The sequence below is a fragment of the Zonotrichia albicollis genome, chromosome 32 (genome assembly GCF_047830755.1).
Source record: "Zonotrichia albicollis isolate bZonAlb1 chromosome 32, bZonAlb1.hap1, whole genome shotgun sequence".
Classification (NCBI taxonomy): Eukaryota; Metazoa; Chordata; class Aves; order Passeriformes; family Passerellidae; genus Zonotrichia; species Zonotrichia albicollis.
Window position 1 is genome coordinate 1269268 of NC_133850.1, and position 25809 is coordinate 1295076.

The 25809-nt window shown below is 53.6% G+C and overlaps 1 protein-coding gene across 1 annotated transcript in view; it reads right to left on the reverse strand.

Annotated features, from left to right (window-relative positions):
- Nucleotides 1-25809, reverse strand: part of DNMT1 (DNA methyltransferase 1) — a 98494-nt gene that overhangs the window by 30630 nt on the left and 42055 nt on the right. The window contains 10 exon segments of the mRNA XM_074530099.1: nt 910-1000; nt 2432-2624; nt 6166-6387; nt 9628-9801; nt 9920-10053; nt 11347-11548; nt 12807-12922; nt 19593-19740; nt 21109-21206; nt 23751-23940. Coding sequence (XP_074386200.1) covers nt 910-1000; nt 2432-2624; nt 6166-6387; nt 9628-9801; nt 9920-10053; nt 11347-11548; nt 12807-12922; nt 19593-19740; nt 21109-21206; nt 23751-23940 — 1568 coding nt within the window.

Consider the following 25809-nt stretch of genomic DNA (forward strand, 5'->3'; position numbering starts at 1 on the left):
CTTTTTTTACCAAATTTCTGCTCCATTTTCTGCCCTTTTTTTACCAAATTTCTGCCCCTTTTTACCCATTTTCTGCTCCTTTCCCACCTCTTTTCCACTCCATTTTCTGCCCCCTTTTTACCAAATTTCTGCCCTTTTTTACCCGTTTTCTGCCCCATTTTCTGCCCCATTTAAACCAAATTTCTGAACCTTTTTTACCCATTTTCTGTCCCATTTCCAGCCCCTTTCCCACCTCTTTTCCACTCCACTTTCTGCCCCACTTTACCCATTTTCTGCCCCTTTTAACCCATTTTCTGCCCCAATCTTACAAAATTTCTGCCCTTTTTTATCCATTTTTTTCCATTTTCTGCCCCACTTTACCCATTTTCTGCCCTTTTTTTTACCCATTTTCTGCCCCATTTTCTGCCCCATTTAAACCAAATTTCTGCCCCTTTTTTCCCCATTTTCTGCCCTTTTTTTTACCCTTTTTCTGCCCCTTTTTCACCCATTTTCTGCCCCATTTTCTGCCCCTTTTAAACCAAATTTCTGCCCCTTTTTTTCCAATTTTCTGCCCCATTTTCTGCCCTTTTTTCCCCATTTTCTGCCCCATTTTCTGCCCCATTTTCTGCCCTTTTTTCCCCCATTTTCTCCCCTTTTTTCCCCCATTTTCTGCCCCTTTTTCCCCCATTTTCTGCCCCATTTTCTGCCCCATTTTCTGCCCTTTTTCCCCCATTTTCTGCCCCTTTTTCCCCATTTTCTGCCCCATTTTCTGCCCTTTTTTCCCCCATTTTCTGCCCCATTTTCTGCCCCTTTTAAACCAAATTTCTGCCCCTTTTTTCCCCATTTTCTGCCCCATGTTCTGCCCCTTTCCCACCCTTTTTCCCGTTTTTTCCCATTTTCCCCCGTTTTCCCCCCGTTTCCCATCCTCACCTTTCCCCTTCCCCTTCCCCTTCCCTTTGTTCCCGGAGCTCCGCGCGTGGTTGGGAGGGTCCTCAAAGCTCTTGGTCTTGGCGTTGTAAGCCTGGAAAAAAACCCCAAAAATCCCAAATTTCACCAGAAACCCAAAGTTTGGTCCATCCCTGGGGTCTCCAGACCTCCAGAACTCATCCAGAACCTCCAGGAACCCATCCAGAACCTCCAGGAACCCATCCAGACCTCCAAGAACCCATCCAGACCTCCAAGAACCCACCCAGAACCTCCAAGATCCCATCCAGACCTCCAGGAACTCATCCAGGAACCCATCCAGACCTCGAGGAACCCATCCAGAACCTCCAAGAACCCATCCAGACCTCCAAGAACCCACCCAGAACCTCCAGGAACCCATCCAGACCTCCAGGAACTCATCCAGGAACCCATCCAGACCTCGAGGAACCCATCCAGAACCTCCAAGAACCCATCCACACCTCCAAGAACCCATCCAGACCTCGAGGAACCCATCCAGGAACCCATCCAGAACCTCCAGGAATCCATCCAGACCTCGAGGAACCCATCCAGAACCTCCAGGAACCCATCCAGACCTCCAAGAACCCATCCAGACCTCCAAGAACTCATCCAGAACCTCTAGGAACCCATCCAGACCTCGAGGAACCCACCCAGAACCTCCAGGAACCCATCCAGACCTCCAGGAACTCATCCAGGAACCCATCCAGACCTCGAGGAACCCATCCAGAACCTCCAAGAACCCATCCAGACCTCCAAGAACCCACCCAGAACCTCCAGGAACCCATCCAGACCTCCAAGAACCCATCCAGACCTCGAGGAACCCATCCAGGAACCCATCCAGAACCTCCAGGAATCCATCCAGACCTCGAGGAACCCATCCAGAACCTCCAGGAACCCATCCAGACCTCCAAGAACCCATCCAGACCTCCAAGAACTCATCCAGACCTCCAAGAACTCATCCAGAACCTCTAGGAACCCATCCAGACCTCGAGGAACCCACCCAGAACCTCCAGGAACCCATCCAGACCTCCAAGAACTCATCCAGACCTCCAAGAACTCATCCAGAACCTCTAGGAACCCATCCAGACCTCGAGGAACCCACCCAGAACCTCCAGGAATCCATCCAGACCTCCAGGAACCCATCCAGGAAACCATCCAGACCTCCAAGAACCCATCCAGACCTCCAGGAACCCATCCAGAACCTCCAGGAACCCACCCAGAACCTCCAGGAACCCACCCAGAACCTCCAGGAACGCATCCAGAACCTTCAGGAACCCAAATTTGGGTCCATCTCTGGTGTCTCCAGACCTCCAAGAACCCATCAACACCTCCAGGACCTCATCCAGATCTCCAAGAACCCATCCAGAACCTCCAGGAACCCATCCAGAACCTCCAGGAACCCACCCAGAACCTCCAGGAACCCACCCAGAACCTCCAGAACCTCCAAATCTCCTCCACCCCTGGCACCTCCAACCTTCTCCTCCACGCCTGGGACCTCTGGTGGCCTCACCTCCAGGAAGTAGAAGCGGTCCAGGCCGCCGGCCGAGTACTCCTGGATGCTCTCGGTCAGGTCTTCTCCATAGACCACGGAGCAGCGGCCTTGGACCGCCCGGAAGTCCACGGTGGCCTCCTCGTCGCTCCAGTAGAGCAGGTTGATGTCGGCGTGGTAGCTCGCCTTGGTGGACTTGTGCGTGTTCTCGGGCCTGGAAGGTTCCAGAAGAACCTCGGGGTTACGGGGGGGGACAACCCAAGGTGGGACAACCCAAGGTGGGACAACCCAAGGTGGGACCTCCTCGTGGTGGTGGGCTTGGGATGGAGAGAAGGTTGGAGGTGGGATGGGGAGTGAGAGAGGTTTGAGGTGTCCAGAGATGTCCTAAAATGGTGTGAGATGTCCAAAGACATCTCAAGATCTTCCAGGAGATCCCAAAAGGTTCTGAGATGTTCAAAGATCTCCAAAGATCTCCAAAGATGTCTCAGGATGTTCAAAGATCTCCAAAGACATCTCAGGATGTTCCAGGAGATCCAAAAACATTCTGAGATGTTCCAAGATCTCCAAAGACATCCAAAAATGTCCAAAGACATCTCAAGATCTTCCAGGAGATCCCAAAATGTTCTGAGATGTTCCAAGATCTCCAAAGACATCCAAAGATGTCCCAGGAGATCCAAAGAGATCTCAGGATGTTCCAGGAGATCCAAAAAGGTTCTGAGATGTTCAAAGATCTCCAAAGACATCCAAAGATGTCCAAAGATGTTCCAGAAGATCCAAAGATGTCTCAAGATCTTCCAGGAGACCCAAAGATGTTCTGAGATGTTCAAAGAGCTCCAAAGATGTCTCAAGATGTCCCAAAAACATCCAAAGACATCTCAAGATGTTCCAGGAGATCCCAAAATGGTTCTGAGATGTTCAAAGATCTCCAAAGATCTCCAAAGATGTCCAAAGACATCTCAAGATCTTCCAGGAGATCCCAAAATGTTCTGAGATGTTCCAAGATCTCCAAAGACATCTCAGGATGTTCCAGGAGATCCAAAGACATCTCAGGATGTTCCAGGAGATCCAAAAACATTCTGAGATGTTCCAAGATCTCCAAAGATCTCCAAAGATGTCTCAGGATGTTCAAAGATCTCCAAAGATGTCTCAAGATGTTCCAGGAGATCCAAAAACATTCTGAGATGTTCCAAGATCTCCAAAGACATCCAAAAATGTCCAAAGACATCTCAAGATCTTCCAGGAGACCCAAAAATGTTCTGAGATGTTCAAAGATCTCCAAAGATGTCTCAAGATGTCCCAAAAACATCCAAAGACATCTCAGGATGTTCCAGGAGATCCAAAAAAGGTTCTGAGATGCTCCAGGAGATCCAAAGACATCTCAAGATGTTCCAGGAGGTCCAAAAAGGTTCTGAGATGTTCCAAGATCTCCAAAGACATCCAAAGATGTCCAAAAATGTTCCAGAAGATCCAAAGATGTCCCAAATTATCCAAAAATACCCAAAGAAGTCCAAAGAAGTCCAAAGACATCTCAAGATGTTTCAGGAGATCCAAAAATGTTCTGAGATGTTCCAGGAGATCCAAAGATGTCTCAAAAAGTTCCAGGAGATCCAAAAAAGGTTCTGAGATGTTCAAAGATGTCCAAAGATGTTCCAGGATGTCCAAAAATGTCCCAAAATACCCAAAGAAGACCAAAGCCATCTCCAGACATCCAAAAAGGTCCAGAGATGTCCCACCAGGACCATCCAATCCATGGGTTCCCACCACAATTCCAGCACCGCTCGTGCCACCGACCCCAAATCCTCATTTTGGGTCCTTTTGCCCGATTTGGTGAAAAACCCTCGAGGATTTGGGGACAAAAGTCCCAATTTTGAGGAGAACCAGCCCCACCAAGTGTGGGAGAACCCTCCTGGTTCTGGGATGTCCCAACAAGGATCATCCAAAGCAGGAAGTCCAGCAAGAACCTCCAGAACTTCGAGCCACCAAGATCTCCTTCCACCACCATCTCCAAACCTTCTCAAAATGCCCCAAAACGCCCCAAAATCGACCGGATTTGGCACCTGGAGAACTTGGGAGATGCAGAGTTTGACGGGTTTGGTCCCACCACCATCTCCAAACCTTCCCAAAACGCCCCAAAATGCCCCAAATTTGGCACCTGGAGAACTTGGAGATGCAGAGTTTGACGGGTTTGGTCCCAACACCATCTCCAAACCTTCCCAAAATGCCCCAAAACGCCCCAAATTTGTCACCTGTAGAACTTGTGATGTCCACCTCATTGGGTTTGGTCCCACCACCATCTCCAAACCTTCTCAAACCCCCCAAACCACCCCAAAAGGCCCCAAATTTGTCACCTGTAGAACTTGGAGATGCAGAGTTTGATGGGTTTGGTTCCACCACCATCTCCAAACCTTCTCAAACCCCCCAAACCACCCCAAAACTGCCCAAATCTGTCACCTGTAGAACTTGTGATGTCCACCTCGTTGGGTTTGGTTCCACCACCATCTCCAAACCTTCCCAAACCTTCCCAAATCCGTCACCTGTAGAACTTGTAGACGCAGAGCTTGATGTCCACCTTGTTGGGTTTGGTCCCACCACCATCTCCAAACCCCTCAAAACGCCCCAAAGTTGTCACCTGTAGAACTTGTGATGTCCACCTCGTTGGGTTTGGTTCCACCACCATCTCCAAACCTTCTCAAACCCCCCAAACCACCCCAAAACTGCCCAAATCCGTCACCTGTAGAACTTGTAGACGCAGAGCTTGATGTCGGCCTCGTTGGTTTTGGTCCCACCACCATCTCCAAATCTTCTCAAACCCCCCAAACCTTCCCAAAACTGCCCAAAAGGCCCCAAATTTGTCACCTGTAGAACTTGGAGATGCAGAGTTTGATGGGTTTGGTCCCACCACCATCTCCAAACCTTCCCAAAATGCCCCAAAATGCCCCAAATTTGTCACCTGGAGAACTTGGAGATGCAGAGTTTGATGTCGGCCTTGTTGGGTTTGGTCCCACCACCATCTCCAAACCTTCCTAAACCTTCTCAAACCCCTCAAACCACCCCAAAACTGCCCAAATTCGTCACCTGTAGAACTTGGAGATGCAGAGTTTGATGGGTTTGGTCCCACCACCATCTCCAAACCTTCCCAAACCTTCTCAAACCACCCCAAAACTGCCCAAATCTGTCACCTGTAGAACTTGTGATGTCCACCTCGTTGGGTTTGGTTCCACCACCATCTCCAAACCTTCCCAAACCTTCCCAAATCCGTCACCTGTAGAACTTGTGATGTCCACCTCGTTGGGTTTGGTCCCACCACCATCTCCAAACCCCTCAAAACGCCCCAAAGTTGTCACCTGTAGAACTTGTGATGTCCACCTCGTTGGGTTTGGTCCCACCACCATCTCCAAACCTTCTCAAACCTTCCAAAACCCCCCAAATTTGTCACCTGTAGAACTTGTGACGTCCACCTCGTTGGGTTTGGTCCCACCACCATCTCCAAACCCCCCAAAACACCCCAAATCTGTCACCTGTAGAACTTGGAGATGCAGAGTTTGATGGGTTTGGTCCCACCACCATCTCCAAACCTTCCCAAACCTTCTCAAACCCCCCAAACCACCCCAAACCTTCCCAAATCTGTCACCTGTAGAACTTGTAGACGCAGAGCTTGATGTCGGCCTCGTTGGGTTTGGTCCCACCACCATCTCCAAACCTTCTCAAACCCCCCAAACCTTCTCAAACCCCCCAAACCACCCCAAATCTGTCACCTGTAGAACTTGTAGACGCAGAGTTTGATGTCGGCCTCGTTGGGTTTGCCGTTGCCGCGCAGGCTGCAGAAGATGCTCCGGACGCGGCCCACGCGGAACGGCTCGGGCGCGTCCAGGTTGCTGCCCTTGATGTACTCCGAGTACTTCCGGTAGTGCTCGGGGTGCAGCTCCTCGTCCACCGCCTCCTTCTTGGGCCTCTTGGCCGGGCTGGCCGGTTTGACGCTGCCGAAACGGCGAGAAACGGCCCCAAAACGTCGGCGCGGGCGGGTGGGGCGGAGTTATGGGGGTGGTGGAGGGGTTGGATGGACTTGGGTTGGGGTTGGCCATCAAAAGTTGGGGTTGTTCACCAAAAGTTGGAATTTGGGGATCTCGGAGGGGTTTGATGGACCTGAGTTGGGGTTGGCCATCAAAAGTTGGGTTTGGCCATCAAAAGTTGGGCTTGTGCATCAAAAGTTGGAATTTGGGGATCTTGGAGGGGTTTGATGGACCTGAGTTGGGTTTGGCCATCCAAAGTTGGGTTTGGCCATCAAAAGTTGGGGTTGTCCATCCAAGGTCGGAATTTGGGGATCTTGGAAGGGTTTGATGGACCTGAGTTGGGTTTGGCCATCAAAAGTTGGAATTTGGAGATCTTGGAAGGGTTTGATGGACTTGAGTTGGGTTTGGCCATCAAAAGTTGGGTTTGTGCATCAAAAGTTGGAATTTGGGGGTCTCGGAGGGGTTTGATGGACCTGAGTTGGGTTTGTCCACCAAAAGTTGGGTGGAGAGTTGGAATTTGGGGATCTTGGAGGGGTTTGATGGACCTGAGTTGGGTTTGGCCATCAAAAGTTGGAATTTGGGGATCTCGGAGGGGTTTGATGGACCTGAGTTGGGTTTGTCCACCAAAAGTTGGGTGGAGAGTTGGAATTTGGGGGTCTTGGAAGGGTTTGATGGACCCGAGTTGGGTTTGTCCATCAAAAGTTGGAATTTGGGGATCTTGGAGGGGTTTGATGGACCTGAGTTGGGTTTGTCCATCCAAAGTTGGGTGGAGAGTTGGAATTTGGGGATCTTGGAAGGGTTTGATGGACCTGAGTTAGGTTTGGCCATCAAAAGTTGGGGGATGTCCATCCAAAGTTGGAATTTGGGTATCTCGGAGGGGTTGGATGGACTTGGGTTGGGGTTGGCCATCAAAAGTTGGGTTTGTCCATCCAAAGTTGGAATTTGGGGATCTTGGAAGGGTTTGATGGACTTGAGTTGGGTTTGTCCATCAAAAGTTGGGTTTGGCCATCAAAAGTTGGAATTTGGGGATCTCGGAGGGGTTGGATGGACTTGGGTTGGGGTTGGCCATCAAAAGTTGGGGGATGTCCACTAAAAGTTGGAAGTTGGGGGTCTTGGAAGGGTTTGATGGACCTGAGTTGGGTTTGTCCATCAAAAGTTGGGTGGAGAGTTGGAATTTGGGGGTCTTGGAAGGGTTTGATGGACCTGAGTTGGGTTTGTCCATCAGAAGTTGGGTGGAGAGTTGGAATTTGGGGGTCTTGGAGGGGTTTGATGGATCTGAGTTGGGTTTGGCCATCCAAAGTTGGAATTTGGGGATCTTGGAAGGGTTGGATGGACCTGAGTTGGGTTTGGCCATCCAAAGTTGGGTTTGTCCATCAAAAGTTGGGTGAAGAGTTGGAATTTGGGGATCTCGAAGGGGTTGGATGGACCTGAGTTGGGTTTGTCCATCAAAAGTTGGGGGATGTCCACCAAAAGTTGAAAGTTGGGGGTCTTGGAGGGGTTTGATGGACCCGAGTTGGGTTTGGCCATCAAAAGTTGGGTTTGTGCATCAAAAGTTGGAAGTTGGGGATCTTGGAGGGGTTTGATGGACCTGAGTTGGGTTTGTCCATCAGAAGTTGGGTTTGTCCATCCAAAGTTGGAATTTGGGTATCTCGGAGGGGTTGGATGGACTTGGGTTGGGGTTGGCCATCAAAAGTTGGGTTTGTGCATCAAAAGTTGGAATTTGGGGATCTTGGAAGGGTTTGATGGACCTGAGTTGGGTTTGGCCATCAAAAGTTGGGGTTGTTCACCAAAAGTTGGAATTTGGGGATCTCGGAGGGGTTTGATGGACCTGAGTTGGGTTTGGCCATCCAAAGTTGGAATTTGGGGATCTCGGAGGGGTTTGATGGACCTGAGTTGGGTTTGTCCATCAAAAGTTGGGGGATGTCCACCAAAAGTTGAAAGTTGGGGGTCTTGGAGGGGTTTGATGGACCCGAGTTGGGTTTGTCCATCAAAAGTTGGGTTTGTGCATCAAAAGTTGGAATTTGGGGATCTCGGAGGGGTTTGATGGACCTGAGTTGGGTTTGTCCATCCAAAGTTGGAATTTGGAGATCTTGGAGGGGTTTGATGGACCTGAGTTGGGTTTGGCCATCAAAAGTTGGAATTTGGGGATCTTGGAAGGATTTGATGGACCTGAGTTGGGTTTGGCCATCAAAAGTTGGGTTTGTCCATCCAAAGTTGGAATTTGGGGATCTCGGAGGGGTTTGATGGACCCGAGTTGGGTTTGGCCATCAAAAGTTGGAATTTGGAGATCTTGGAGGGGTTTGATGGACCCGAGTTGGGTTTGGCCATCAAAAGTTGGAATTTGGGGATCTTGGAGGGGTTTGATGGACCCGAGTTGGGTTTGGCCATCCAAAGTTGGAATTTGGGGATCTCGGAGGGGTTTGATGGACCTGAGTTGGGTTTGGCCATCAAAAGTTGGAATTTGGGGATCTTGGAGGGGTTTGATGGACCCGAGTTGGGTTTGTCCATCCAAAGTTGGAATTTGGGGATCTCGGAGGGGTTTGATGGACCCGAGTTGGGTTTGGCCATCCAAAGTTGGGTTTGTGCATCAAAAGTTGGAAGTTGGGGATCTTGGAAGGGTTTGATGGACCTGAGTTGGGGTTGTGCATCAAAAGTTGGGTTTCTACATCAAAAGTTGGGTGGAGAGTTGGAATTTGGGGATCCTGGAAGGGTTTGATGGACCTGAGTTGGGTTTCTCCATCCAAAGTTGGAATTTGGAGATCTTGGAGGGGTTTGATGGACCTGAGTTGGGTTTCTCCATCCAAAGTTGGAATTTGGAGATCTTGGAGGGGTTTGATGGACCTGAGTTGGGTTTCTCCATCCAAAGTTGGAATTTGGAGATCTTGGAGGGGTTTTAGAGCCCTGACTTTGGTTTGTCCACCAAAAGTTGGGTGAAGATTTGGAATTGAAGGATCTTGGAGAGCTTTTAGATCCTCAACTCCACAATTCCAATTTATCCCCCCCAAATCTTTGGGTTCAAATTTAGAACCTCAAGATCTTTGAAGGATCTCCCAATTTCAAACCTTCCCATCCTGCAATTCCCAAAATTCCAACTCTCCGCCCCAAAATTCCCAAAACCTTCTGGAAATTCAGGACACCAGACCTTCACTGCCAGGTGGGAAAAGCCCCAGAATCCCATCCCGAAGGTGAGGAGATCCTCCAACCCACCTGAAGGAGAAGGCATCTGGCAGCAGGTAGACGCCATCGCCGACGCGGTACTGGACGCCGTTCTTGGTGGCCACGGCGTAGAACATCTTCCCATCGCTCTCCTCCAAGGGCTCGGCCACCTTGGGGATCTCCTTGAGCCTCACCTCGTCCAGGCGCGCGCAGCTCATGCAGAACCTGCTGGGACACCACCAAGTTCTCAGAACCTGCTGGGACACCACCAGGTTCTCCAAAAAACCTTTTTTGGGAGGTGGGGAGAAACCAAAATTTGGGTGGTTTCCACCCAAGAACTGACTTGTACTTGTTGTCCTCGGTGGGCCGCGTGCTGGGCGGGCTCTCGAAGCGCGCGTACTCCTGGTCGTACCACATCTGGTAGAAGTAGGTCCTCCCGTCGTCTTCCACCATCTTGATCTCCGTGTCCAGCCCGCCCTGGAGGACAAAGAGCGGCGCGGTGGCCGGGCAGGTCCAGATGTTCTCATCTCCATGTGCCATCTCCATGTTCTCACCTCCATGCTCTCACCTCCTGTCCCCACCTCCATGTCCTGTCCCCATCTCCATGTCCCCACCACGTCCCCACCACGTCCCCACCTCCACATTCTCACCTCCTGTCCCCACCATGTCCCCACCATGTCCCCACCATGTCCCCACCTCCATGTCCTGTCCCCACCTCCATGTTCTCACCTCCATGTCCTCACCTCCTGTCCCCACCTCTCATCCCCACCTCCATGTCCACACCTCCTGTTCTCACCTCCATGTTCTCATCTCCATGTCCCACCTCCATGTTCTCACCTCCTGTCCCCACCACGTCCCCATCTCCATGTCCCACCTCCTGTCCTCACCTCCATGTCCTCATCTCCATGTTCTCACCTCCATGTTCTCACCTCCATGTTCTCACCTCCATGTTCTCACCTCCTGTCCTAACCTCAAGGTCCCCACCTTCTGTCCCCACCTCCATCTTCTTAACCTCCATGTTCTCACCTCCATGTCTCCACCATGTCCCCACCTCCATGTTCTCATCTTCATGTCCCCACCTCCATGTCCTGTCCCCATCTCCATGGCCCCACCTCCTGTCCCCACCTCAATGTTCTCACCTCCATGTCCCTACCTCCTCCTGTCCCCACCATGTCTCCATCTCCTGTCCCCACCTCCATGTCCTGTCCCCATCTCCATGTCCCCATCATGTCCCCATCTCCATGGCCCCACCTCCTGTCCCATCCATGTTGCCACCTCCTGTCCCCACCTTGTCCCCATCTCCATGTCCCCACCATGTCCCCACCACCTCCTGTCCCCGCCACGTCCCCACCATGTCCCACCATGTCCCACCATGTCCCCACCTCCTGTCCCCACCATGTCCCCACCTCCTGTCCCCACCATGTCCCACCATGTCCCACCACGTCCCCACCATGTCCCCACCTCCTGTCCCCACTCCTGTCCCCACCTCCATGTCCCACCATGTCCCCACCATGTCCCCACCTCCATGTTCCCATCTCCATGTCCTGTCCCCACCTCCATGTCCTGTCCCCATCTCCATGTCCCACCATGTCCCCATCTCCATGTCCCCACCTCCATGTCCTGTCCCCACCTCCATGTCCTGTCCCCATCTCCATGTCCCACCATGTCCCCACCTCCATGTCCCCACCATGTCCCACCAGGTCCCCACCACCTCCTGTCCCCACCATGTCCCCACCACGTCCCCACCATGTCCCCACCTCCTGTCCCCACCTCCATGGCCCAGTTGTCCGAGGGCGCCTTGTAGATGACGTTGACCTTGCCGTGGATGTAGGAGAGCTGCATGTCCTCGCACTCGTCCACCAGGAACAGCTCCAGAGGGTCCGAGGTGGCCCCCAGGACGGTGTCCGAGCCCGGGCAGAACCAGTGGGCGTGGAACATCTGGCCACTGCTGTCCTCCCACATGGCCGTCACCCTGAGGGGTGGCACGGGGTCACAGGGGACATCCCACTGTCCCCAACCTCGTGGGACCATGGAGAACCCACCTGGCCAGGTGGGATCATCAGGGACATCCCCATGGGAGAATGGAGAACCCACCTGGCCAGGTGGGATCATCAGGGATGTCCCCAAGACCATCAGACTGAGGAGAACCCACCTGGCCAGGTGGGATCATCGGGGACATCCCCATGGGAGAATGGAGAACCCACCTGGCCTGGTGGGATCATTGGGGATGTCCCCATGTCACCAACCCATAGGACTGGGGAGAACCCACCTGGCTTGGTGGGATCATCAGGGATGTCCCCAACCCCATGGGGGAATGGAGAACCCACCTGGCTTGGTGGGATCATTGGGGACATCCCACTGTCCCCATCCCATAGGAGAATGGAGAACCCACCTGGCCAGGTGGGATCATCAGGGACATCTCCATGTCCCCACCCCTGTGTGAGGATGGAGAACCCACCTGGCCAGGTGGGATCATTGGGGATGTCACCATGGGACTGGGGAGAACCCACCTGGCCAGGTGGGATCATCAGGGATGTCCCCATGTCACCAACCCATGGGAGAATGGAGAACCCACCTGGCTTGGTGGGATCATCAGGGTTGTCCCCAACCCCACAAGAGAATGGAGAACCCACCTGGCCAGGTGGGATCATCAGAGATGTCCCCAAGACCATGGGATTGAGGAGAACCCACCTGGCCAGGTGGGATCATTGGAGATGTCCCCAAGGCCATGGGACTGAGAAGAACCCACCTGGCCAGGTGGGATCATCAGGGATGTCCCCATAGGAGAATGGAGAACCCACCTGGCTTAGTGGGATCATCAGGGACATCCCCAGCCCCACGGGAGAATGAAGAACCCACCTGGCCAGGTAGAGGGGCTGGGTGGGGATGTCCCCATGTCCCCAGAAGATGGAGAACCCACCTGGCCAGGTGGGATCATCAGGGATGTCCCCATGGGAGAATGGAGAACCCACCTGGCTTGGTGGGATCACCAGGGACATCCCCAGCCCCACGGGAGAATGGAGAACCCACCTGGCTTGGTGGGATCATTGGGGACATCTCCATGTCCCCACCCCCGTGAGAAGATGCAGAACCCACCTGGCCAGGTGGGATCATTGGGGATGTCCCCATGACCCCATGTCCCCAGAAGATGCAGAACCCACCTGGCCAGGTAGAGGGGCTGGGTGGGGATGTCCCCATGTCCCCATGACCCCAGAAGATGGAGAACCCACCTGGCCAGGTAGAGGGGCTTGCTGGGGTCGTCGGGGCTCACGGACACGCAGTCTCCGACCTCCAGCGTCTCGGAGTCGATGCAGACGCGTTGGTAGAAATCCTTCTTGCCGTCGCTCTGCGGGACACGGGGGCGTCACAGGTACGGCCTCACCTGGAGGGGACCTCACCTGGAGGGGACCTCACCTGGAGGGGACCTCACCTGGGTGGGACCTCACCTGGGTGGGGCCATCACCTCCAAGATCCAACTCTAACCTCACCTGGATGGGTTCTCCATCCACGAGATCCAACTCTGGTCTCACCTGGATGTGTTCCTCCACCTGGATGGGGCCCTCACCTGGAGGGAACCTCACCTGGATGGGACCCTCACCTGGATGGGTTTCTTCACCCACAAAATCCAACTCTGGTCTCAGCTGGATGGGTTCTCCTAATCTGGATGGGTTCCTTCACCTGGATGGGTTCCCTCACCCATGAGATCCAACTCTGGTCTCACCTGGATGGGTTCTCCTCACCTGGATGGGTTCCCCTATCTATGAAACCCAACTCTGGTCTCACCTGGATGGGTTCCCCCACCTGGATGGGGCCCTCACCTAGAGGGGACCTTCACCTGGATGGGTTCCCTCACCTGGATGGGGCCATCACCCACAAGATCCAACTCTGGTCTCACCTGGATGGGTTCTCCTCACCTGGATGGGTTCTCCATCCATGAGATCCAACTCTGGTCTCACCTGGACAGGTTCCCTCACCTGGACAGGTTCCCTCATCCATGAGATCCAACTCTGACCTCACCTGGATGGGTTCTCCATCCACCAGATCCAACTCTGAACTCACCTGGATGGGTTCCCCTCATCTGGATGGGTTCCCTCATCCATGAGATCCAACTCTGACCTCACCTGGATGGGTTCCCTCACCTGGACAGGTTCCCTCATCCATGAGATCCAACTCTGACCTCACCTGGATGGGTTCTCCTAATCCGGATGGGTTCTCCATCCACCAGATCCAACTCTGGTCTCACCTGGATGGGTTCTCCTCACCTGGATGAGTTCTCCATCCACGAGATCCAACTCTGACCTCACCTGGATGGGTTCTCCTCACCTGGATGGGTTCTCCATCCACAAAATCCAACTCTGGTCTCACCTGGATGGGTTCTCCTCACCTGGATGGGTTCTCCATCCATGAGATCCAACTCTGGTCTCACCTGCATTGGTTCCCTCACCTGGATGGGTTCTCCATCCATGAGATCCAACTCTGACCTCACCTGGATGGGTTCTCCTCACCTGGATGGGTTCCTTCACCCACAAAATCCAACTCTAACCTCACCTGGATGGGTTCTCCTCACCTGGACAGGTTCCCTCACCCATGAGATCCAACTCTGACCTCACCTGGATGGGTTCTCCTCACCTGGATGGGTTCCCCTATCTATGAAACCCAACTCTGGTCTCACCTGGATGTGTTCCCCCACCTGGATGGGGCCCTCACCTGGATGGGTTTCTTCACCCACAAAATCCAACTCTGGTCTCAGCTGGATGGGTTCTCCTAATCTGGATGGGTTCCTTCACCTGGACAGGTTCCCTCATCCATGAGATCCAACTCTGACCTCACCTGGATGGGTTCTCCTAATCCGGATGGGTTCTCCATCCATGAGATCCAACTCTGGTCTCACCTGGATGGGTTCTCCTCATCTGGATGGGGCCCTCACCTAGAGGGGACCTTCACCTGGATGGGTTCCCTCACCTGGATGGGGCCATCACCCACAAGATCCAACTCTGGTCTCACCTGGATGGGTTCTCCTCACCTGGATGGGTTCTCCATCCATGAGATCCAACTCTGGTCTCACCTGGATGGGTTCTCCTCACCTGGATGGGTTCTCCATCCATGAGATCCAACTCTGGTCTCACCTGGACAGGTTCCCTCACCTGGACAGGTTCCCTCATCCATGAGATCCAACTCTGGTCTCACCTGGATGGGTTCTCCTCACCTGGATGGGTTCTCCATCCATGAGATCCAACTCTGGTCTCACCTGGATGGGTTCTCCTCATCTGGATGGGTTCCCTCATCCATGAGATCCAACTTTGGCCTCTCCGGGATGGGTTCCCCCACCTGGATGGGTTCTCCACACCTAGACAGGTTCCCTCATCCATGAGATCCAACTCTGGTCTCACCTGGATGGGTTCTCCTCACCTGGATGGGTTCTCCTCACCTGGATGGGCTCCCTCACCCATGAGATCCAACTCTAACCTCACCTGGATGGGTTCTCCTCACCTGGATGGGTTCCTTCACCCACAAAATCCAACTCTAACCTCACCTGGATGGGTTCTCCTCACCTAGACAGGTTCCCTCATCCATGAGATCCAACTCTGACCTCACCTGGATGGGTTCCCTCACCTGGATGGGTTCTCCGTCCATGAGATCCAACTCTGACCTCACCTGGATGGGTTCTCCTAATCTGGATGAGTTCTCCATCCACCAGATCCAACTCTGGTCTCACCTGGATGGGTTCTCCTCACCTGGATGGATTCTCCATCCACCAGATCCAACTCTGGTCTCACCTGGATGGGTTCCCTCACCTGGATGGGTTCCTTCACCAACAAAATCCAACTCTGACCTCACCTGGATGGGTTCTCCTCACCTGGATGGGTTCTCCATCCACAAAATCCAACTCTAACCTCACCTGGATGGGTTCTCCATCCACCAGATCCAACTCTGACCTCACCTGGATGGGTTCTCCTCACCTGGATGGGGCCCTCACCTAGAGGGGACCTTCACCTGGATGGGTTCCCTCACCTGGATGGGTTCCCTCATCCATGAGATCCAACTCTGACCTCACCTGGATGGGTTCTCCTCACCTGGATGGGTTCTCCATCCATGAGATCCAACTCTGACCTCACCTGGATGGGTTCCCTCACCTGGACAGGTTCCCTCATCCATGAGATCCAACTCTGACCTCACCTGGATGGGTTCTCCTAATCCGGATGGGTTCTCCATCCACCAGATCCAACTCTGGTCTCACCTGGATGGGTTCTCCTCACCTGGATGGGTTCTCCATCCACCAGATCCAACTCTGGTCTCACCTGGATGGGTTCTCCTCACCTGGATGAGTTCTCCATCCACGAGATCCAACTCTGACCTCACCTGGATGGGTTCTCCTCACCTGGATGGGTTCTCCATCCACCAGATCCAACTCTGGTCTCACCTGGATGGGTTCCCTCACCTGGATGGGTTCCTTCACCCACAAAATCCAACTCTAACCTCACCTGGATGGGTTCTCCTCACCTGGATGGGTTCCTTCACCCACAAAATCCAACTCTAACCTCACCTGGATGGGTTCTCCTCACCTGGACAGGTTCCCTCACCCATGAGATCCAACTCTGACCTCACCTGGATGGGTTCTCCTCACCTGGATGGGTTCCCCTATCTATGAAACCCAACTCTGGTCTCACCTGGATGTGTTCCCCCACCTGGATGGGGCCCTCACCTGGATGGGTTTCTTCACCCACAAAATCCAACTCTGGTCTCAGCTGGATGGGTTCTCCTAATCTGGATGGGTTCCTTCACCTGGACAGGTTCCCTCATCCATGAGATCCAACTCTGACCTCACCTGGATGGGTTCTCCTAATCCGGATGGGTTCTCCATCCATGAGATCCAACTCTGGTCTCACCTGGATGGGTTCTCCTCATCTGGATGGGGCCCTCACCTAGAGGGGACCTTCACCTGGATGGGTTCCCTCACCTGGATGGGGCCATCACCCACAAGATCCAACTCTGGTCTCACCTGGATGGGTTCTCCTCACCTGGATGGGTTCTCCATCCATGAGATCCAACTCTAACCTCACCTGGATGGGTTCTCCTAATCTGGATGGGTTCTCCATCCACCAGATCCAACTCTGAACTCACCTGGATGGGTTCTCCTCATCTGGATGGGTTCCCTCACCCATGAGATCCAACTTTGGCCTCTCCTGGATGGGTTCCCCCACCTGGATGGGTTCTCCTCACCTGGACAGGTTCCCCCATCCACGAGATCCAACTCTGGTCTCACCTGGATGGGTTCTCCTCACCTGGATGGGCTCCCTCACCCATGAGATCCAACTCTAACCTCACCTGGATGGGTTCTCCTCACCTGGATGGGTTCCTTCACCCACAAAATCCAACTCTAACCTCACCTGGATGGGTTCTCCTCACCTGGATGGGTTCCCCCATCCACAAAATCCAACTCTGACCTCACCTGGATGGGTTCCATCACCTGGATGGGTTCCTTCACCCACAAAATCCAACTCTAACCTCACCTGGATGGGTTCTCCTCACCTGGACAGGTTCCCTCATCCATGAGATCCAACTTTGGCCTCTCCTGGATGGGTTCCCCCACCTGGATGGGTTCTCCTCACCTGGACAGGTTCCCCCATCCACGAGATCCAACTCTGGTCTCACCTGGATGGGTTCTCCTCACCTGGATGGGCTCCCTCACCCATGAGATCCAACTCTAACCTCACCTGGATGGGTTCTCCTCACCTAGACAGGTTCCCTCATCCATGAGATCCAACTCTGACCTCACCTGGATGGGTTCTCCTAATCTGGATGAGTTCTCCATCCACCAGATCCAACTCTGGTCTCACCTGGATGGGTTCCCTCACCTGGATGGGTTCCTTCACCAACAAAATCCAACTCTAACCTCACCTGGATGGGTTCTCCTCACCTGGATGAGTTCTCCATCCACGAGACCCAACTCTGACCTCACCTGGATGGGTTCTCCTCACCTGGATGGGTTCTCCATCCACAAAATCCAACTCTGACCTCACCTGGATGGGTTCCCTCACCTGGATGGGTTCTCCATCCATGAGATCCAACTCTGGTCTCACCTGGATGGGTTCTCCTAATCTGGATGGGTTCCTTCACCTGGACAGGTTCCCTCATCCATGAGATCCAACTCTGACCTCACCTGGATGGGTTCTCCTAATCTGGATGGGTTCTCCATCCATGAGATCCAACTCTGGTCTCACCTGGATGGGTTCTCCTCATCTGGATGGGGCCCTCACCTAGAGGGGACCTTCACCTGGATGGGTTCCCTCACCTGGATGGGGCCATCACCCACAAGATCCAACTCTGGTCTCACCTGGATGGGTTCTCCTCACCTGGATGGGTTCTCCTCACCTGGACAGGTTCCCTCATCCATGAGATCCAACTCTGGTCTCACCTGGATGGGTTCTCCTCACCTGGATGGGTTCTCCATCCACGAGATCCAACTCTGGTCTCACCTGGATGGGTTCTCCTCACCTGGATGGGTTCCTTCACCCACAAAATCCAACTCTAACCTCACCTGGATGGGTTCTCCTCACCTGGACAGGTTCCCTCATCCATGAGATCCAACTTTGGCCTCTCCTGGATGGGTTCCCCCACCTGGATGGGTTCTCCTCACCTAGACAGGTTCCTTCACCCACAAAATCCAACTCTGACCTCACCTGGATGGGTTCTCCTCACCTGGACAGGTTCCCTCATCCATGAGATCCAACTCTGACCTCACCTGGATGGGTTCTCCTCACCTGGATGGGCCCATCACCCACAAGATCCAACTCTGGTCTCACCTGGATGGGTTCCCCTCACCTGGATGGGTTCTCCATCCATGAGATCCAACTCTGGTCTCACCTGGATGGGTTCCCCTCACCTGGATGGGTTCCCTCACCCATGAGATCCAACTCTGGTCTCACCTGGATGGGTTCTCCTCACCTGGATGGGTTCTCCTAATCTGGATGAGTTCTCCATCCACGAGATCCAACTCTGACCTCACCTGGATGGGTTCTCCTCACCTGGATGGGTTCTCCATCCACAAAATCCAACTCTAACCTCACCTGGATGGGTTCCCTCACCTGAATGGGTTCCCTCACCCATGAGATCCAACTCTAACCTCACCTGGATGGGTTCTCCTCACCTGGATGGGTTCCCCTATCTATGAAACCCAACTCTGGTCTCACCTGGATGTGTTCCCCCACCTGGATGGGGCCCTCACCTGGAGGGAAACTCACCTGGATGGGTTTCTTCACCCACAAAATCCAACTCTGGTCTCAGCTGGATGGGTTCTCCTAATCTGGATGGGTTCCTTCACCTGGACAGGTTCCCTCATCCATGAGATCCAACTCTGACCTCACCTGGATGGGTTCTCCTAATCTGGATGGGTTCTCCATCCATGAGATCCAACTCTGGTCTCACCTGGATGGGTTCTCCTCATCTGGATGGGTTCCCCTATCTATGAAACCCAACTCTGGTCTCACCTGGATGGGTTCTCCTCATCTGGATGGGGCCCTCACCTAGAGGGGACCTTCACCTGGATGGGTTCCCTCACCTGGATGGGGCCATCACCCACAAAATCCAACTCTGGTCTCACCTGGATGGGTTCTCCTCACCTGGATGGGTTCTCCATCCATGAGATCCAACTCTGGTCTCACCTGGATGGGTTCCCTCACCTGGACAGGTTCCCTCATCCATGAGATCCAACTCTGACCTCACCTGGATGGGTTCTCCTCATCTGGATGGGTTCCCTCATCCATGAGATCCAACTTTGGCCTCTCCTGGATGGGTTCCCCCACCTGGATGGGTTCTCCTCACCTGGACAGGTTCCCCCATCCACCAGATCCAACTCTGGTCTCACCTGGATGGGTTCCCCTCATCTGGATGGGTTCCCTCATCCATGAGATCCAACTCTGACCTCACCTGCATGGGTTCCCTCACCTTGCCAGATCTCCTCCCCTGGACGTGTCCCCTCCCCTGGACGTGTCCCCTCACCTGCGCAGGTTCCTCACCTTGATGGGCTCCCCCACCCAGCAGATCCTGCTCTTGTTCTGCTTCTTCTTGCGGCCCTGGAGCATCTTCTTGGGCGAGGGCATCTCGGGGATGTTGTCATCGACCTCCTCATCCTCGTCCGCCTCCCGCACCGCCAGGTTGGGACACCTGCGGTGGCACCGGGGGCGTCACCGGGGATGGGACAGCGGGCTTGGGGACATCGGGGACGTTGAGGACGTTGGGGACAGCGGGGACATCGGGGACGTCGGGGACATTGGGGACATCGGGGACATCAGGGACGTTGAGGATGTTGGGGACATCGGGGACATCAGGGACGTTGAGGATGTTGGGGACATCGGGGACATCAGGGACGTTGAGGATGTTGGGGACATCGGGGACGTCGGGGACATTGGGGACGTCGGGGACAGGGGGGACATCAGGGACGTTGGGGACATCGGGGACATCGGGGACATCGGGGACGTTGGGGACATTGGGGACATCAGGGACATCAGGGACGTTGGGGACGTCGGGGACAGGGGGGACATCGGGGACGTTGGGGACATCGGGGACATCGGGGACATCGGGGACGTTGGGGACATTGGGGACATCCGGGACATCAGGGATGTTGGGGACATCGGGGACGTCGGGGACATCGGGGACATCGGGGACGGCGGGGACATCAGGGATGTTGGGGATGTTGGGGACATCAGGGACATCAGGGACGTTGGGGACATTGGGGACATTGGGGACATCAGGGACATCGGGGACGGCGGGGACATTGGGGACATCGGGGACGGCGGGGATGTGGGGGACATTGGGGACATCGGGGACATCGGGGACGTTGGGGACATCGGGGACATCAGGGATGTTGGGGACATCGGGGACATCGGGGACGTTGGGGACATCGGGGACGGCGGGGATGTGGGGGACATTGGGGACATTGGGGACATCGGGGACGTCGGGGACATCGGGGACATCAGGGACGTTGGGGACATTGGGGACAGCGGGGACATCGGGGACGTCGGGGATGTTGGGGACATCAGGGACATTGGGGACGTCGGGGACATCGGGGACATCGGGGATGTTGGGGACATTGGGGACATTGGGGACGTTGGGGACATCAGGGATGTTGGGGACATCTGGGACATTGGGGACATCGGGGACAGGGGGGACATCAGGGACGTCGGGGACATCAGGGATGTTGGGGACATCGGGGACATCAGGGACATCAGGGACATTGGGGACAGCGGGGACATCGGGGACGTCGGGGATGTTGGGGACATCAGGGACATTGGGGACATCGGGGACATCGGGGACATTGGGGACATCGGGGACGTTGGGGACATCGGGGACATCAGGGACGTTGGGGACATTGGGGACATTGGGGACATCAGGGACATTGAGGACATCGGGGACATCAGGGACATCGGGGACATCGGGGACATTGGGGACATTGGGGACATTGGGGACATTGGGGACGTCGGGGACGTTGGGGACATTGGGGACATCGGGGACATCGAGGACAGGGCCACCCACCTCCTCTGCAGACACGCCTGCTTGCTGCGACCGCTGCCACCGAACTTGACCATGTTCTGGCACGCCTTGCACTTGCCACACTCGGGCTGCTGGCACACCTGGCACGGCACGGGGACACCGGTGACACCGGGAAGGACCATCCATGATTGACCCAACCAGCTCGTGGTGGTGGTGTTGGTCAAGACTGGAAGACTCTCCAAGATCAACCCAACCAGCTCGTGGTGTTGGTGTTGGTCAAGGTTGGGAGATCTTCCAACACCAACCAACCCAACCCACGACAATGACATTGACCAAGGCTGGAAAAGCCCTCCAAGATCAACCCAACCCATGACAATGACATTGACCAAGATTGGAACACTCTCCATGATCAACCCAACCAGCTCATGGTGTTGGTGTTGGTCAAGGTTGGGAGATCTTCCAACACCAACCAACCCATGACATTGACCAAGGCCTCCTAACCCAACCCATGACAATGACATTGACCAAGATTGGAAGACTCTCCAAGATCAACTCAACCAGCTCATGGTGTTGATGTTGGCAAAGACTGGAAGACTCTCCATGATCAACCCAACCAGCTCATGGTGTTGGTGTTGGTCAAGGTTGGGAGATCTTCCAAAAGAACCAACCAACCATGACAATGACATTGACCAAGATTGGAAGACTCTCCAAGATCAACTCAACCAGCTCATGGTGTTGATGTTGGCCAAGATTGGAAGACTCTCCATGATCAACCCAACCAGCTCATGGTGTTGGTGTTGGTCAAGGTTGGAAGATCTTCCAAAAGCAACCAACCCATGACAATGACATTGACCAAGGCTGGAAAAGCCCTCCAAGATCAACCCAACCCATGACAATGACATTGACCAAGGCTGGAAAAGCCCTCCAAGATCAACCCAACCCATGACAATGACATTGACCAAGATTGGAAGACTCTCCAAGATCAGCCAACCCAACCAAGGGAGATGATGTAGACCAAGATTGGAAGAGACCTTCAAGACCAACCCAACCCAACCCATGACGTTGATGTTGGCCAACACTGGGAGTCCTTCAAGACCAACCAACCCAACCCAACCCAACCCATGATGTTGATGTTGGCCAACACTGGGAGTCCTTCAAGACCAACCCAACCCAACCCAACCCATGATGTTGGCCAACACCGAGAGTCCTTCAAGACCAAACCAACCCAACCCAAACCAACCCAACCCAACCCAACTCATGACATTGATGTTGGCCAACACCGAGAGTCCTTCAAGACCAAACCAACCCAACCCAACTCATAATGTTGATGTTGGCCAACACTGGGAGACCTTCAAGACCAACCAACCCAACCCAACCCAAACCATGACGCTGATGTTGGCCAACTCTGAGAGTCCTTCAAGACCAACCCAACCCAACCCATGACAATGACATTGACCAAGATTGGAAGACTCTCCAAGATCAGCCAACCCAACCAAGGGAGATGATGTAGACCAAGATTGGAAGAGACCTTCAAGACCAACCCAACCCAACCCATGATGTTGATGTTGGCCAACACTGGGAGTCCTTCAAGACCAACCCAACCCAACCCAACCCAACCCAACCCATGATGTTGATGTTGGCTAACATGGAGAGTCCTTCAAGACCAACCCAACCCAACCCAACCCAACCCAACCCAACCCATGATGTTGATGTTGGCCAACACTGGGAGTCCTTCAAGACCAACCAACCCAACCCAACCCAACCCAACCCATGATGTTGATGTTGGCTAACATGGAGAGTCCTTCAAGACCAAACCAACCCAACCCAAACCAACCCAACCCAACTCATGACGTTGATGTTGGCCAACACTGAGAGTCCTTCAAGACCAAACCAACCCAACCCAAACCAACCCAACCCAAACCAACTCAACCCATGACGTTGATGTTGGCCAACACTGGGAGTCCTTCAAGACCAAACCAACCCAACCCAACCCAACTCATGATGCTGATGTTGGCCAACACTGGGAGTCCTTCAAGACCAACCAACCCAACTCATGATGTTGATGTTGGCCAACACTGAGAGTCCTTCAAGACCAACCCAACCCAACCCAACCCAACCTATGATGTTGATGTTGGCCAACATTGAGAGTCCTTCAAGACCAACCCAACCCAACCCAACCCAACCTATGATGTTGATGTTGGCCAACATTGAGAGTCCTTCAAGACCAACCAACCCAACCCAACTCATGATGTTGATGTTGGCCAACACTGGGAGTCCTTCAAGACCAACCCAACCCAACCCATGATGTTGATGTTGGCCAACATTGAGAGTCCTTCAAGACCAACCAACCCAACCCAACTCATGATGTTGATGTTGGCCAACATTGAGAGTCCTTCAAGACCAAACCAACCCAACCCAACTCATGATGTTGATGTTGGCCAACACTGGGAGTCCTTCAAGACCAAACCAACCCAACCCAACCCAACCCATGACATTGATGTTGGCCAACACTGGGAGTCCTTCAAGACCAAACCAACCCAACCCAACCCAACTCATGACGTTGATGTTGGCCAACACTGGGAGTCCTTCAAGACCAACCCAACCCAACCCAACCCACGACATTGACCAAGGCTGGAAGACCCCCCCCAACACCAAACCCAACCGCGCCGGCGAGCCGCGGTCACCTCGCAGACGCCGCAGCGCCGGCGCTTGGTGGCGTTCTCCTTGTCCTCCTCGCGCTCGTCCTTCTCGATCTGCTCCGAGAAGAAGGTGTCGAAGATGAGGTACACCAGCTTGGTGGTGGTGGCCTTGGTGGGACCCTTGTCCTTGTCGATGCGCGTCGGGTGCCGGATGGCCTGGCGCCGCACGGCTCGCCTGCGGCACGGGGACGGCGCTCAGGCCACGCCCAGGGGGCGGGGAGGCCACACCCAGGGGCGTGGCCACCACCCCGGGGACCTCCACGGGTGGCCAGGTGAGGTCTCCAAAAGGTGGGGATGGATTTTGGGTGGGGGGACCCAACGCTGGAGCAACACCAGGTTTGGGTTTGCCCGATTTCGGGAGGATCTTCCCCAATTTCAGGAGGGATTTTTGTGATCTTGGGAGGATCTTCCAAATTTTGAGAGAAATGTCCCAATTTTGGGAGGATCTTCCCAATTTCAGGAGAATCTTCTCAGTTTCAGGATCTTCCCAATTTTGGGAGAATTCTCCCAGTTTTAAGAAGGTCATCCCAATTTCGGGAGGATCTTCCCCAATTTCAAGAGGGATTTTTGTGATCTTGGGAGGATCTTCCAAATTTTGGGAGAATTCGCCCGGTTTTGGGAGGATCTTCTCAATTTTAGGAGAGATTTTGGGATCTTGGGAGGATCTTCTCAATTTTAGGAGGATCTTCCCAGTTTTGGGAGGATCTTCCCAATTTCAGGAGAGATTTTGGGATCTTGGGAGGATCTTCCCAATTTTGGGAGAGATTTTGGGATCTTGGGAGGATCTTCCCAATTTCAGGAGAGATTTTGGGATCTTGGGAGGATCTTCCCAATTTTGGGAGAGATTTTGGGATCTTGGGAGGATCTTCCCAATTTCAGGAGAGATTTTGGGATCTTGGGAGGATCTTCCCAGTTTTGGGAGGATCTTCCCCAATTTCAGGAGGATCTTCCCAATTTTGGGAGAATTCTCCCAGTTTTAAGAAGGTCATCCCAATTTTGGGAGGATCTTCCCAATTTCAGGAGAGATTTTGGGATTTGGGAGGATCTTCTCAATTTCAGGAGGATCTTCCCCAATTTCAGGAGGATCTTCCCAATTTTGGGAGGATCTTCCCAATTTCAAGAGGGATTTTTGTGATCTTGGGAGGATCTTCCCAATTTTGGGAGGATCTTCCCCAATTTCAGGAGAGATTTTGGGATCTTGGGAGGATCTTCTCCATTTTGAGAGAAATGTCCCAATTTCAGGACAATCTTCCCAATTTCAGGAGGATCTTCCCAGTTTTAGGAAGGTTTTTGTGATCTTGGGAGGATCTTCCCAGTTTTGGGAGGATCTTCCCAATTTTGGCAGAATTCTCCCAATTTTAAGAAGGTCACCCCAATTTTGGGAAGGTTTCTGCTCGGACTCCCAACCCTTCCCACACCACCCAACCCAAATCCTCACCAATTTTGGGAAGATTTTCCCAACTTTGCTTGGACTCCCCCAAATTTTGCGCTGACAGAACCCAAACCCTTCCCAATCTCGGGCAAATCCTCTTTGGAGGTCCCAAATTTTGGTCACATTTTTGGCTTTTTTTGCCCCAAAACCTCCCCTCCTTCCCAGGGGTGACCTCACCCACCTCAATGAGATCCCTCACAAGAATCCCCCCAAATTTTGAGATTTCCCCAACATTGACACCACGGAACCCAAACCCTTCCGGATTTTCATGGGAATTTTCCCGATTTTGGCTTTTTTTGCCCCAAAACTTCACCTCTTGCCCAGAGGTGACCTCACCCACCTCAATGAGTTCCCTCACGAGAACCCCCCCAAATTTTGGGCCGATTTCCCCGACATTGACACCACGGAACCCAAACCCTTCCGGATTTTCGTGGGAATTTTCCCGATTTTGGCTTTTTTTGCCCCAAAACTTCACCTCTTGCCCAAGGTGACCTCACCCACCTCGATGAGATCCCTCATGAGAATCCCCCCAAATTTTGGGCCGATTTCCCCGACATTGACACCGCGGAACCCAAACCCTTCTGGATTTTGGTGGGATTTTTCCCGATTTTG